General features: G+C 54.5%; 2 protein-coding genes across 8 annotated transcripts in view; one reads left to right on the top strand and one right to left on the bottom strand.

The window, feature by feature from the left end:
* Positions 1–6,397, bottom strand: part of MAJIN (membrane anchored junction protein) — a 54,182-nt gene extending 47,785 nt beyond the window's left edge. For 5 of the 7 annotated variants that reach the window (XM_066978805.1, XM_066978807.1, XM_066978808.1 and 2 more), the window contains exon 1: positions 1,994–6,393. The gene's annotated coding sequence lies outside the window, so the exon portion shown is untranslated. Of the gene's footprint in view, positions 1–1,993 lie in introns of all 7 variants that reach the window. The other 2 variants (XM_066978811.1, XM_066978810.1) reach the window with 2 other exon arrangements.
* Positions 6,398–9,696: 3,299 nt separating this feature from the next.
* Positions 9,697–12,058, top strand: LOC125180555 (apelin receptor A-like). Its single transcript, XM_066979078.1, has one exon. The coding sequence runs from the start codon at positions 10,454–10,456 to the stop codon at positions 11,534–11,536; it is 1,083 nt and encodes a 360-aa protein (XP_066835179.1). The 5' UTR covers positions 9,697–10,453; the 3' UTR covers positions 11,537–12,058.
* Positions 12,059–13,122: the final 1,064 nt, after the last annotated feature.

The following is a 13,122-nucleotide window of genomic DNA, read 5'->3' as shown; positions in this document are numbered from 1 at the left end:
GGAGGGGGAGGGGTCGGTCAGGGGACTGCAATGGTTGAAAGTTCCCTGAGCGGTCCCATTGGCAATCTGAGCTTACACAGGAACTCAGGTTGTTTTAAGAGTTAGCTGCTTTTCTGTTTCCATGACAACTCTCTCCCGGACCCATCATGGTCCCTCCTCCCCAGAGGGCTCACACCGCGATTTTGAGATCTCAGCCTCGGGTTGAGGCGGAACTATTAACATTCCTACATCCTCTTCCCCTGCTCATTCAACTTCAAACAGCTCTGTTAAATACTACATGCCACACAGCCTTTAACACCTTCAACAACCCTTTTAACACTTCCTTTATCTTCCTCCAGCCTGTACTTTTCTAATGCCAACACCAAAGGCTCAGTCAGGGGCCAACTTAATTCCATACCTTTTCCCTCCAAGATGCTGAAACAACATATCAGTATACAACATTTCATCCTATTTTCCTTCTCTCCTCAAAAACAACATTAATTGCAAGACACTGTTATAGTCGATTGATCCATAAAGTGGCCATTTAGTTTATACAGTGGCCACAATTGATTGCAATACTTAGTGGAAATCCTCTTGCTTTCCGCGCCCCCCCCACTCTCCCTTCCGACAATATCCTTGCAATGTGCCAATATACACCCAAGGAGGCTTTCTTTAAAACGTCTTTGTTTTGGATATTACCCATTTCCTTGATTTCCCATTCCCTTTTATTTATTTATATTAATTACTGTCCCTTGTTTCAATTTCCACGCTTTTTATTGCAGGTTTTTACTATGTTTTCCTAGTCTTCTCAAATGTCCCAATTCTCTGGGATTAAACTCCACATACAAACTTCACTATTTCAGATTATTAATGAGCCCCGTTCCAATCGTAAATCCACAGGACTTCGGAAAAACACCTGAAGCACTCAGCCTTCCGTCTTCTAGACAAACAATACCACCTTTTCCACAAAATTTACATTTCAACAAGGCCGAATTTCAAGCCGAATGCTAATTTTTCTCATGCACTTTGTTAGTAAGCCTACACAAAACAAGGAATCACTCCTGTGTATCCATCAAGACGGGGGTTTAAAAGGTACTGAGGCCTAAATAAATTCGCTCTCCCCCTTCTTACCAAATTCCCAGGGCTCAGGCCCGAACCACCAAAGAAGTGGCTCTCCGTTCTACCGCTTTGATAATCAGTCAGCCCCCCTCCCCCGATACTTGGGAAACCGACCAAACACCACCGCAAATATACCGAAACTTTTAAACTGTTACTTAGATAATGCTCCCACCTTCCTCCTTGTCACACTCAAAACATTTAAGAACGAAATAGGATTGCAAGATGCACCGCCGGGCCCGTGTATTGGGCACCACCAATCAGCATTTGGATAAAGCAGCACTTCTTTTCGGTCTGTCATGCGCTTCGTTCATCTCCGGCCGCTCCCCTCGCGGAGAATACGGAACCGCGGATCGGAACTCTGCACTCGCTTCGCAGCGATGCTGCGTCTCACTCACAACACAATCACGCAATCACACAGAGAGGCCCCTTGCACTCTCGCTCACAAAATAACATTAATTGTAAGATAGTATTGTACTGTAAGGTTCCGTTTTCTGGCCAACTTTCTTGATCTTCTAGTTCATACTGTGGCCACCAAACATTACAGTAATCAACCAGTTTACCCTTTCGTAACTCCTGCCCGAAACACCCCTCCTTCCAGTGTGCTAATAAACAGCCCAAAGGGGAGGATCGCGGTACCGAAGCATTACCGCCCAGAATACTTTTAAGTTTTTCCATTATCAGCTATAGCTTTTACCGAACCGAACCAGATGCTGAGCCTGCAGCAAAACCAGACCACTGATGCCGAACCTGCAGCGCTTTCGCGACTGTCTGACGGACGGCGCCTAGGCTTACCACGGGAATTCCCTAGCCCAACCGTGCGTGGCTTTCGCCGCGTCTGACCGGCAGGCTCCCAGACCAGATCGGTACCGATTACCAGAAAGCACCTTTTTCTTACCCTTTCAGAGGTACGTTGTGAGCAGCGGGGGTCGGTCGCGGCCGATGGCTCCCCGAGAAACTCCCCGGTGCCGGCTGGAGCGTGATCAGTTCGCGAGCCGCCTCAGCAGTGCCCACGAGGTCCCATCTGGGTCGCCAAAATGTTAGCGTTCATGAAGACACATAATCCACAAAGTGATTATATGAAGGTGCTTTATTAGGTGCCGGAAGTTAGGGGCATGCCTGCCCAAATCTAACTTCGTCTGATTTGTTCTCTTAGTTCTCTTTTATCTCCTAAGATACTACATATGCATTAGGTTTCACAACTCATCTATGCATATTCATTTCCTAGCTCCGCCTAGCCTCGCTTCGTATGCTAATTATCTTATCAGTCCTTCTGCGCTTGCGTATTACTCTCTGGTGGTCGTCCGGGTGGTCGTCGGGATGAAGTAAGATGTCTTCATCAGAGTTGAACTTTTTAACCTTTCCTTCTCACGCATGCTCTCTGAGCCCTTGGTCTCAGTCCAAACCGCAAGGTTGGTTTGACCCAGTTCCCAGAGTCCAAGAAGCCCCAGTTATCTAGATGTCTTGCAAATTGAGCATTCTTTTAATCCTCCTTTCTCCTCATCATGAATTGGTGCATTCTCATGTTACCCTTGCACATATATTTTGTATCTTCCAAGCGCAGCCTCGGAACAGTACATCGCAAATGTAACATACTAAACAATATTGTATTATTTCTTCTTCTATTACTAACATCCTGAACCTCTTGTGTCCTCATATGATGCAGGCAAGGCACCCTCAGCTGTCCCCAGCAGGACATTTGACAAGGACGTTTCCAGGTTGGACCTCTATGGGATTTCTTAGGCACATCCAGGAGATCAATGTTTGAGATGAGTGCAGGGCTCAGTGTGCTGCATTGACCACCCTGAAGGTTCCCCCTACACTTTGCATAGGCAACCTCTGTTTCTCAGCACACACTCTCTGCTGCCCATTTCTACAGCCTATCACCTTAGCCAGGCTGTACTGCAACCAGGTAATTTGAACTCATCTTATTGTAACTGGTGGCCCTGTGGACTTACACAATAACATTTATAAAGCAAGGAAACACCACATCATAATTCTCTGAGGCCACACAAGCAGGTCCCTACCCCAGCAGGAACCACTCTCCTTTGGCATCTTTCCCCCACCACAACGGGGCTTGGGACAAGCGTGACTGCTTCCCATGACTGCTTCCTGCCAGGGTCAGGCCTGTGGCTGGGCCAGCTGATCCATGATGAGCTGAGCCTGACATGCCTTGGCACAATGCTTTATATGTAAACAACATCTTCCAGGAACTTGTTTCCTGCCTGACCTTGGCTCCCCATCTGCTCCAGCCCCTGGTCACTCACCCAGTCCCCATTCTTCCTGTGTGAAGCATTGTCTTGGCCATGCCTTCAACACAAGCAGGATGGGGCAAAGGGAAGATGCTTCTAACTCATCTGTCAAGGACATTGTTTTTCTTTGCTCCTCTAAATAGCTGAAGAAGGTGTTGGACCAAGATAATGATCCCTCTCTACAAAGTGGTCTTTTCTTCTTGCTGTCGCCTTCTGAGTTTTGGTTTGTTTTCCCAGGCCATCCATTAGAACACAAACTAGACAGGCTGATTTCAGGTGCAGGGTGGAAGGTAAGTCCTCCTCCAGAGCATTTAGCACTGTGACCTGGCACCCCTGGGCAGAGGCAGCCTGGGAAACCAGCACTGAGTGCTGAGCAGTAAGGAGATGCAGGGTACAAAGTGCGAAAAATAACACTGCTCTCCCTTCTCCTCCCTTCATCACCCTGGTCTTGCGTGAAGCCCTGCTGTGAAGGAAAAGCATGAAATGAAACTGCCTGGTGCATTGGGGCATTGCAGACAAGAGATTCCATGGTGAAGGGAAGTGCGGTGGTGAAGTTTAAGGATGTTCTGGGGGAGATGGTGCCAAAGCCCAGGGATCCCAGCAGACCTTGTGGAAAAAAGGAGAATGAATGTAGCCAGGGCAAGTAACAGAAGTACTGTATCAGGACACACAGCATCACAGAGTCACTGCAGCACAGGGATGTTGTCATTGTCAGGGACACCGTCCTAGAGGACCTCACAGCCTGACAGGTTCCAGAGCATGTAGATGGGGTTTTCTGCTCTGATCATGGTTGACGGCAGCCTGTGGGAGGGGAGGTCCCTGCTTCATTAGATGGGGCTTGGCTCCTTCCCAGACTGCCGTGCCTGCTGTCACTCCATTGTCCAGAGCAGGTTGGCTGGCCTGAGGCAGGACAGCCTGTGGTTGCAGTTAATCAAGTCATGACCACTAGATGGGCAGCAGGCTGTCCCCACATACAGATATGGGGGCCAGTCACACAGTATTTAGCCTGGCTGGCATTCCAATCCACCTCTGTGAGTTGTGAAGATGAGAAGGAATTACCTGTGCCCCTCCCTAGAGGATGTTAAGAGATGTTTAGATAAGCAAGGGGTAGTATGGGGCAGAAGACAACAAGATCTAAGTACCCAGTTATTGTTAACTTGCCTTTGTAACTGTGGAAGACCCTAGAAAGGGAATGAAAGAAAACCTGCAAATTGCAAGCATAACTGGGAAGTTTGGAAGTTTGCACCCTATCTGGTACAGGGCAGACTGCCTTTATGTACAAAGCCTTTCAATGGAAAGCACACAGTACAAACAGGATTCCCAGGGACTGGACAATCTTAAGACGGTGCTGGGTGCATCACTGTGAATGGAAGATGTCCTGGTTTTGGCTAGTATAGAGTTAATTTTCTTCATAGTAGCTGGTATGATGCCGTGTTCTGGATTTAGGATGAAAATAGTGTTGATAATACACCAGTGTTTTAGCTGTTGCTCAGTAGTGCTTACACTAAGCCAAGGACTGTTCGGCTTCTCATACCACCCTACCGGTGAGGAGGCCGGGGTCGCACAAGAAGCTGGGAGGGAACACAACCAGCACAGCTGACTACAACTGCCCAAAAGGATATTCTATACCATATGATGTCATGATGAACCAGAAAAGCTGGGGTAAAGAAGAAGGAAGGGACGATATTCAGAATGATGTTTGTCTTTCCAAGAAACCATTACACCTGATGAGCCCTGCTTTCCTGGAAGTGGCTGAACATCCGCAAGACAATGGGAAGTAGTGAATGAATTCCTTGTTTCACTCTGCCTGTGTGCATAGCTTTTGCTTTACTTATTAAACTGTCCTTATCTCAACCCACAAGTTCTTGCCCTTTTACCTTTCCAATTTTGTCTCCCATCCCACTTGGGAATAGTGAGTAAGCAGCTCTATGGTGCTGAGCTGCCTGCCGGGTTTAAACCACAACAGATGACATCCTGCAGTAGCTGCATGGACAGGCTCATCCACACATGTTCACACCTCAGATTTCTGCAGTCCAGAAATCAGCCAACAAAGTATCTGTTGAATAGTCTATTTGCTGGCCTGCTGGTTGTGATGGAAAGCCCATAGATCAGACTGGGTTTGCAGCCTGGGAACTGATGGCGCTGGGCTCCCACAGTGTCTAAGACAACCTAGGGAGCTAACAACACTTTACAAGTCATGTCTAGCTATTGCATACATCTTGCTGAAGAGGCAAGTGCTGTTTGGGTAGGAGCTTCATGTACAGGCAGTTGTGAAGAGCTCTGGAAGTACATGTTGCAAGGGGATTGGTATGCAGTGCCTGGCTGTCCTCTTTGATAACATGGGGAGACTGAGGCACAAAGAGGACAGGGTTACTTGTGTGTATGCAGACCCCTGCCAGCCTGCTTGGACATGAGGAGTCTTGCAAGGTCCATCATGCCAACCCATCTGTGAAGGAGCTTGGACAGAGGGCAATTCCCAGTGCCTGCACATCTGGACCTGCAGAAGCCCTGAGCCATGCAGCCTCTGCTGCAACTCTCCAGCTCCCATAGGTCCATCTGGCCAGAGAACACCCTGGTCTCTCCTTGAGACTTCAGTGTCATGTTACAGTGTTGGCCTCTGTGATGGTTTTACCCTGTTGGGCAACTAAACTCCACCACGACCACTCTCTCACTACCTGTTCTCAGAAGAAGAGGGGGAGAAGAAAGTATGCTGCAAAGAAAAAAAAAGGCTCATCAGTTGAGATAAGGAAAATTGATAATTTAATCAAAGGGAAAAGGAAGAGGGGGAAAGAAAAGGAAGAAACGGAAGAAAAGAAAGAAAAGGAAGAAAGGGAAGAAAGGGAAGAAAGGGAGGGAGGAAGGAAGAGAGAGAAAGAAAGAGAGAGAGAGAGAGAAAGAGAAAGAGAGAGAAAGAAAGAGAGAGACAGAGAGAAAGAAAGAAAGAAAGAAAGAAAGAAAGAAAGAAAGAAAGAAAGAAAGAAAGAAAGAAAGAAAGAAAAAGAGAAAGAAAGAAAGAAGAGAGAGAGAGAAAGAAAGAAAGAAAGAAAGAAAGAAAGAAAGAAAGAAAGAAAGAAAGAAAGAAAGAAAGAGAAAGAAAGAAAGAGAAAGAAAGAAAAAGAAAGGGGGAGGGGAGGGGAGGGGAGGGGAGGGGAGGGGAGGGGAGGGGAGGGGAGGGGAGGGAGGGGAGGGAGGGGAAGGGAAGGGAAGGGAAGGGAAGGGAAGGGAAGGGAAGGGAAGGGAAGGGAAGGGAAGGGAAGGGAAGGGAAGGGAAGGGAAGGGAAGGGAAGGGAAGGGAAGGGAAGGGAAGGGAAGGGAAGGGAAGGGAAGGGAAGGGAAGGGAAGGGAAGGGAAGGGAAGGGAAGGGAAGGGAAGGGAAGGGAAGGGAAGGGAAGGGAAGGGAAGGGAAGGGAAGGGAAGGGAAGGGAAGGGAAGGGAAGGGAAGGGAAGGGAAGGGAAGGGAAGGGAAGGGAAGGGAAGGGAAGGGAAGGGAAGGGAAGGGAAGGGAAGGGAAGGGAAGGGAAATAACAAAACCGAAATACAAAACAAGTGATGCACAGCATAATTGCTCACCACCAGCTGACTGATGCCCAGCCTATCACTGAGCAGCAGCCCCCCTCCCCAGTTTTATTGTTCCACGTGTCATCACATGGTATGTGATATCCCTTTGGGCAGTTGGGGGTCAGCTGTTCTGGCTGCATCCCCTCACAGCTTCTTGTGCAACCCCGGCCTCCTCACCGGCCAGGGTTTCCCAATCCAAATCACAGCACCATCCAAACTACTAGGAGAAAAAATAACTCTACCCCAGCCAAAACCAGGAGAGGGTGGCCAGGAAGGGATTGTCCTGGAGGAACCCCAACAGTGTGGAGCTGAAGTTTGAGTGTGGTCCTCTCCACCTGGCTGCCTCTACATCCCATTCAACTGCCTGGGGTCAGAAGGAAAGTCATGAGATGTTGTGGCCCTCACAGACTGGCTGCTCTGAAAGCAGCCTAATAAACTTCCTCACAGTATTTCAGCTATCTCACAGAGTGGACAATGGAAGAGAAAGAAAAGCAGGATATCTTTTTCTGTTCAGAACTCAGCTGAAGTTCAGTCTGGGACTTTTGTAAAAGCTCCCACTACAGGTTTATCCCAAGCATTTCACCACTCTCAGAAAAACTGCTCCAAGTTCCTGACACCAGTTCCTGACACCATGCGCAGCACCACACAGCACTGCTGCAGGCAGAGCCCTGCTGCCCCAACAAGCCCTGGCTCCCAGCTGCTGCAGGAGGGATGGGCCCTGCCCCACTCCTCCAGGTGAGGGGAAGCCCCATAGCCCAGCCTGGCCCCATGGTGTGCCTCAGATCCCAGCTCTGGGACCTCACCTGCACCCAGCTGAGGAGGGGGATGGTGTCCAGGGCATCGTTTTGCCACAACTGAGAAGCCAGATGCCCCACACCTCTGAGAGGAGCACAGTGCAGCTCTGCTGGGAGACAGCCTGCTCCTGACCCCACAGCCATGGGAGGAATGGGAACCCAGCACCCGCCTACTTCTCATGGGCAAGAGAGAGCATCGGGGCCTGGACACAAAGCAGCACTGTCCTAGGCAGGGGGGCTGCAGTGGTGTGAAACAACCCCTCCTCAGAGAACAACCTTCCCTGTTCCCAGCACAGATCCAGGTGGTGACCAAAGACATTTCCATCTTCACCTAGGATACATCTCATCACCCCATAGCCAGGTGAGCTCAGGGAGGCTTTCCTGGCTGCACGTGCAGCACAGCCCCACGACTTCCTCGCTGGCACCAAGGCATAGAACCATAGAATCAAAGACTCATGGAACATCCCAAGTTGGAAGGGACCCACAGGGGATCATCAAGTCCAACTCCTGGCTCCACACAGGACCACCCAACAATCAGACTGTGTATCTGACAGTGTTGTCCAAATGCTTCTTGAACCCCGGCCGGCTCAGGGCTGTGACTGCTGCCCTGGGGAGTCTGTGCTGTTGCCCAACCATCCTCTCAGTGAAGAATGTCTTCATCTAACATCTTCATCTCCCTGGCCGTGTCCCAACGCAGACAACACTGCATTACTACAAGCTGCAGCAGGTGTGGGGCACCCTTCCTGCTTGCCCTGAAGTCCCCTGGGATGCCAGGTTTAGCACAGCAGGGTAGCTGAGGTGGAAGGAAGGCTTTATGGTGTTGGTCAGAGAATGGGGGAGACAGAGAAAGGCCCTGCCGCCCTGGGAGACATGATTCCTGGCTCCCAGGTACTTACTGATCTTGATTCAGAGTTCAGTTTGTTCACTTCCCACTGTGGCCACAGGCCTCGGCCACTCTGAGGGATGCAGCCCCTACAAGGAGCCCTGTTGCAGTGGAAGAAACAGTGGAGATGTACAGTGGTGACTCAGGAGAAGCTTTGGCTGACCTAGCTGCAGAGTCTCACCCTGTCAAAAACCACTGGCCAGTGAAGCATCAGACTCCACATGCTGAACTTGCTTTGATATGCTGCAGTAACAAACAGCCAGGGAACAGGAACGTCCTCTATCCCAGTGAGGGGAAAAACCTCTGCTGCAAGCAAACAGCCCACCACAGCCTAGCGCTCCCTCCCTGCTCCTGGCAGAGCTGCAGCTGGCCACATGCCACCCTCAGGACCAACACAGAGGAAGTGTCTTCTGCAAGGCTCTCCTCGAACAAGGACGTCTTTATGGCATGTCTGAGAAAAGGAAAAAAGAAAAAAAACAGACACGAAATACAGAGACTGGGATCAGCAGGAAACCAGCCCAGCGGACAGAGAATTTTGCTTCCGGAGACTTTGCAGATGCTGCTGGCTCCAGGGCTCCTGCCTACAATCCTGCCTACAATCCTGCCTGTTCCCAACCCTGAGCCCAGCTGGGGGGTATGAGGATGCTCCATGGGTGCAGCAGGCCCAGTCCTACTGGGGAATGTGTAAACACCTGACAAAGGGGCTCTGCTGCCACTGAATGTTGCTGACAGGGACTGATCCAACACATCCAGCTAGCCAAGCCATGACTTCAAGAATAACAAAGTCCCACTCAGCCATAGTGTCATCCCATCCTTCCCCCTCACCTGAAACAACCCGTGCTAAGAGCTCCTTCACTTGCTCCAGTACAGGCACGTTCTCCTCCCGGACACTATGCATGCAGTCTGTTTTGCAGGAAGTAGCCACTCTCCTTATCATCTGGGAATGACGGCCCGACAACTGTCACACAACACTGGCCAGGACAGATAAAACAAACTCAGTTCTGCCATTGAGAAATGACAGTAAATGTCCAGGTCTCCTGGGACACACCTCCACCTCTCTCCCACTTTTTTGTGTGAGAAATGCTGGAGGAAGGCATGAGTTACCGATGGGGAGGTGAGGGATGGTGTTTCACAAGGTCAGGATGCTCTTGGGCTTGCTTCATCTTCTTCCCCTAGACCTGCTAGTCCTACTTATCCAAGGCTGTGCTCTGGCTTGGCATCACCAACAAGTGCAATGGAATTGTTTTGTGCAAGGATGGGGTGCCAACACGCCCAGAGTAGGGACCCCCACAGGCTCCCTATGCTGAGCACTGCTCCATTTTCCTGCTGCGCTCACCATGAAGCTCTTGCAGCATTCACTTTCTGCCCTCCCTGCTCATCCTGCACGTTTCTAGCCTGGCTTACAGGTCCCTGCTGGCACTTGGCTCCGGCACCCGGCTCTGCCACAGCGTATGGCACATGCTCACCTTTGAAGGCTGGCAGGGATTTGGGGTGTGCTGGTGACACCCACGTAGGTCATTCCCAGAGGCATCACGGAATTTACAGCATTATTTTCCCACCCGTGCCTTTCCTCTCCCACCGCCCTCGGCCCCCTCCAGCCAGTGGGGGCTCCGGCCAGCAAACTGCTCCTGCCCCTGCTCCGCCCCGCCCCGCCCCGCCCCGCCCCGCCCTGCGGAGGGGGCTGCGAGCGACGCTCTGCCGGGGCGCGGAGCAGCTCCGGGGCGGGGCGGGGTTGGGGCGGGGGTCCCGGCGCCTCCGGGGGGCGGGGGTCGCGGCGGGGCCGCCCGGTGCGGGGTCGCGGGGGGCGGTCCGGGGCGGTGCGCGGCGGCCCCTTATAGGAGCGCGGCGGGGCGCGGGGGCAGCGCGGCACCATGGAGTACGCGGGCGAGGAAGCGGACTACTACTACGGGGAGGAGGAGGGCAACGAGACGGGGCAGGCGTGCGAGTGGCAGGCGGACTGGGAGGCGTCCTTCTCGCTGCTGCCCGTGCTCTACACGTTGGTCTTCGTGCTGGGGCTGTCCGGCAACGGGCTGGTGCTGCTGACGGTGTGGCGCGGCCCGCGGGCCAAGCGCCGCTCCGCCGACGCCTACATCGGGAACCTGGCGCTGGCCGACCTGGCCTTCGTGGTGACGCTGCCGCTCTGGGCCGCCTACACGGCGCTGCGCTTCCACTGGCCCTTCGGCGCGGCGCTCTGCAAGCTCAGCAGCTACCTGGTGCTGCTCAACATGTTCGCCTCCGCCTTCTGCCTGGGCGGCCTCAGCGCCGAGCGCTACCGCGCCGTGGCCCGCGCCGCGCCGCCGCCCCGCGCCGCCCCGCGCCGCCCCGCCGCCGCGCTGGGCCCGCTGGCGGCGCTCTGGGCGGCGGCGGCGGCGGCGGCGCTCCCCGCGCTGCTGCTGCGCGAGGCGCGGCGCGGGCCGCGCAACCGCACGCTCTGCGACCTGGAGCTGGGCGGCGCGGCGCGGGCGGCGGCGGCGCTCAGCCTGGGCACCACGGCGCTGGGCTTCGCGGCGCCGCTGCTGCTGATGGCCGTCTGCTACTGCTGCGTGGGCGCCGCCGTTCGCCGCCACCTGCGCCCGCGCCGCGCCGAGGCGGCGGCGCGGCGGCGGCTGCTGCGGCTCATCGCCGCGCTGGTGGCCGTCTTCGCCGGCTGCTGGCTGCCCTTCCACCTGCTCAAGAGCCTCTTCGTGCTGGCCGCCGCCGGGCTGCTGGAGCTGCCGTGCGCGCTGCTCGGCCTCATCTCCCGCCTGCACCCCTACGCTACCTGCCTCGCCTACCTCAACAGCTGCCTCAACCCGCTGCTCTACGCCTTCATCGACGGGCGGTTCCGCGCCCAGTGCCGCCTGCTGCTGGGGCTGCGCGGGGCGCGCCGCCCGCCCGCCGCCGCCGCCGCCTCCTCCACGCTCAGCGGCCAGACTCAGCGCTCCGAGGTGCCTTCGGGGGGCACCAAGGTGTAGCTGCCGCGGCCCCGCCGCTCCCCAATAAACGCCCGTTCCGCGGTCGTAGCCTGCTCCGTTCTTCGTCCGGCTCCGCCCGAAGGGGCGGGTTGGCGGGCGGTGCCCCGGCGCCGCGCGTCCTGCCCGGCATCCCGCAGCTCCCGGCTCCTTCCCCCTCCGCTCCCCGCAGGCAGCGGCCCCGGAGCTCCCGAGGGAGGGTTGAGACCGGGGCGGTCGGGGCCCCGCGCCGGGGGCCTCGGGTCGCCTTGGGAGCTCCGCCAGCCTTCCCCCACCGGCCCCCGTACGGTGCCGGCTGCTGAGGCTGCTCCGCGCGGGGCTCGGGCCATGCGTTCCTGGCCGGGGGCGTCCCCTGCAGCCGGTGTGTCCCAGCGGGGCCGCTGCCGTGCGTGGGGATGCTTCAGGCCGCTCTGCACAGCACGGGCACGGCCGCTGTGTGCAGGCCACCGCGCTGGTCGTGCCGCTGCCGCCTGTTTGTCCCGGGACTGATTGTCCTGTTTGTCCCTGCAGCAGGCCGCTGCAGCCGTCGCCCGCGGGGTTAACAGTGAGGCAGGGACGTGCCCCCTTCCCCGGTGGTTCCCCTCGGCGAGGGGTGTCTGGCATGGCAGCTGTCACCTTTCCAAATGACTGCTCTCACAGCCGTCCAGTCACTGTCCCCGCTGTCTTGCTTTCCTTCCAAGCCAGGTCCTGGGCCCATCTGGCCTGGTCTGTCCTGGGCTCGTGTCATCTGTGCACTGCCATGGCTGGAGGCTCAGCTCTTCTCCCCACCACAGAAGCTCCTTGAGCTTCAAAGGGCTGTCAAAGATTGTGTCTGGACTGGTGGCTGAGGACATGGGTGTGCTGCTGTCTCCAGGGTATGGTCATCCCAGAGGGGGGGTCTGCAGTCTGTTGGGCCCAGCCTGCCATGAGCAGGAGTTCAGTGTGTTTTCCTTGAACCCAGATGAGCCAGCATTTCCCTGGGTGCAATATATTAGTGGAAGTGTTTTCCTCTAAGAAAACACTTTCTACATCCAAGGGGTTACACCAGGGCCTCTGGGTGTCTGCATGTTGAATTGATGCCAAGCAGGTGGCACAGAGTCTTTGGGGAGCTTGCACTGGGCAGGAGTTACACTTGCTGCACTACCATAAGCATGGGCATGTCTTTCTTTGGGCTGTACTGAGGTTTCACTTTTGGAATGCCACAGACTAGTTACCCCTTTCCTGCTGGGAAAGGGCAGCCCTTTTGTGGTGTCAAATGGCTGATGGCTGCCTTTTAGGGATGAGCTTCTCAGAGGGTGCAGCTGCTGATGGTGCCTCTTAGGGAGATGGAACAGCGACAGCCAAGACTGCAGTGTAGGGATGCTCTCTCACTGGAGAACTTGCACCAGAGAGAAAGCTGGGTCTGAAGTGAGTGGACAAGACCCCCCTTCATGGCACCATATGCATGGAAGGGTGGATGTCCTCTCCTCCAAGCCCAGGCTCTGCAAAACCTTCTGTGTTTTTGTTCTCACTCTGTCTCAGCACACACACACACACACACCTCTGCAGATGCAGCGTACCAAGCCCAGACTGAAGTGAGACCTGCATAGTCTGTTTGGGTGGTATGCTGT

This window comes from Anser cygnoides, chromosome 17, assembly GCF_040182565.1.
Source record: "Anser cygnoides isolate HZ-2024a breed goose chromosome 17, Taihu_goose_T2T_genome, whole genome shotgun sequence".
NCBI classification, from domain to species: domain Eukaryota; kingdom Metazoa; phylum Chordata; class Aves; order Anseriformes; family Anatidae; genus Anser; species Anser cygnoides.
The sequence above is the reverse complement of the archived record's forward strand: the minus strand, read 5'-3'. Positions and strand labels throughout refer to the sequence as shown.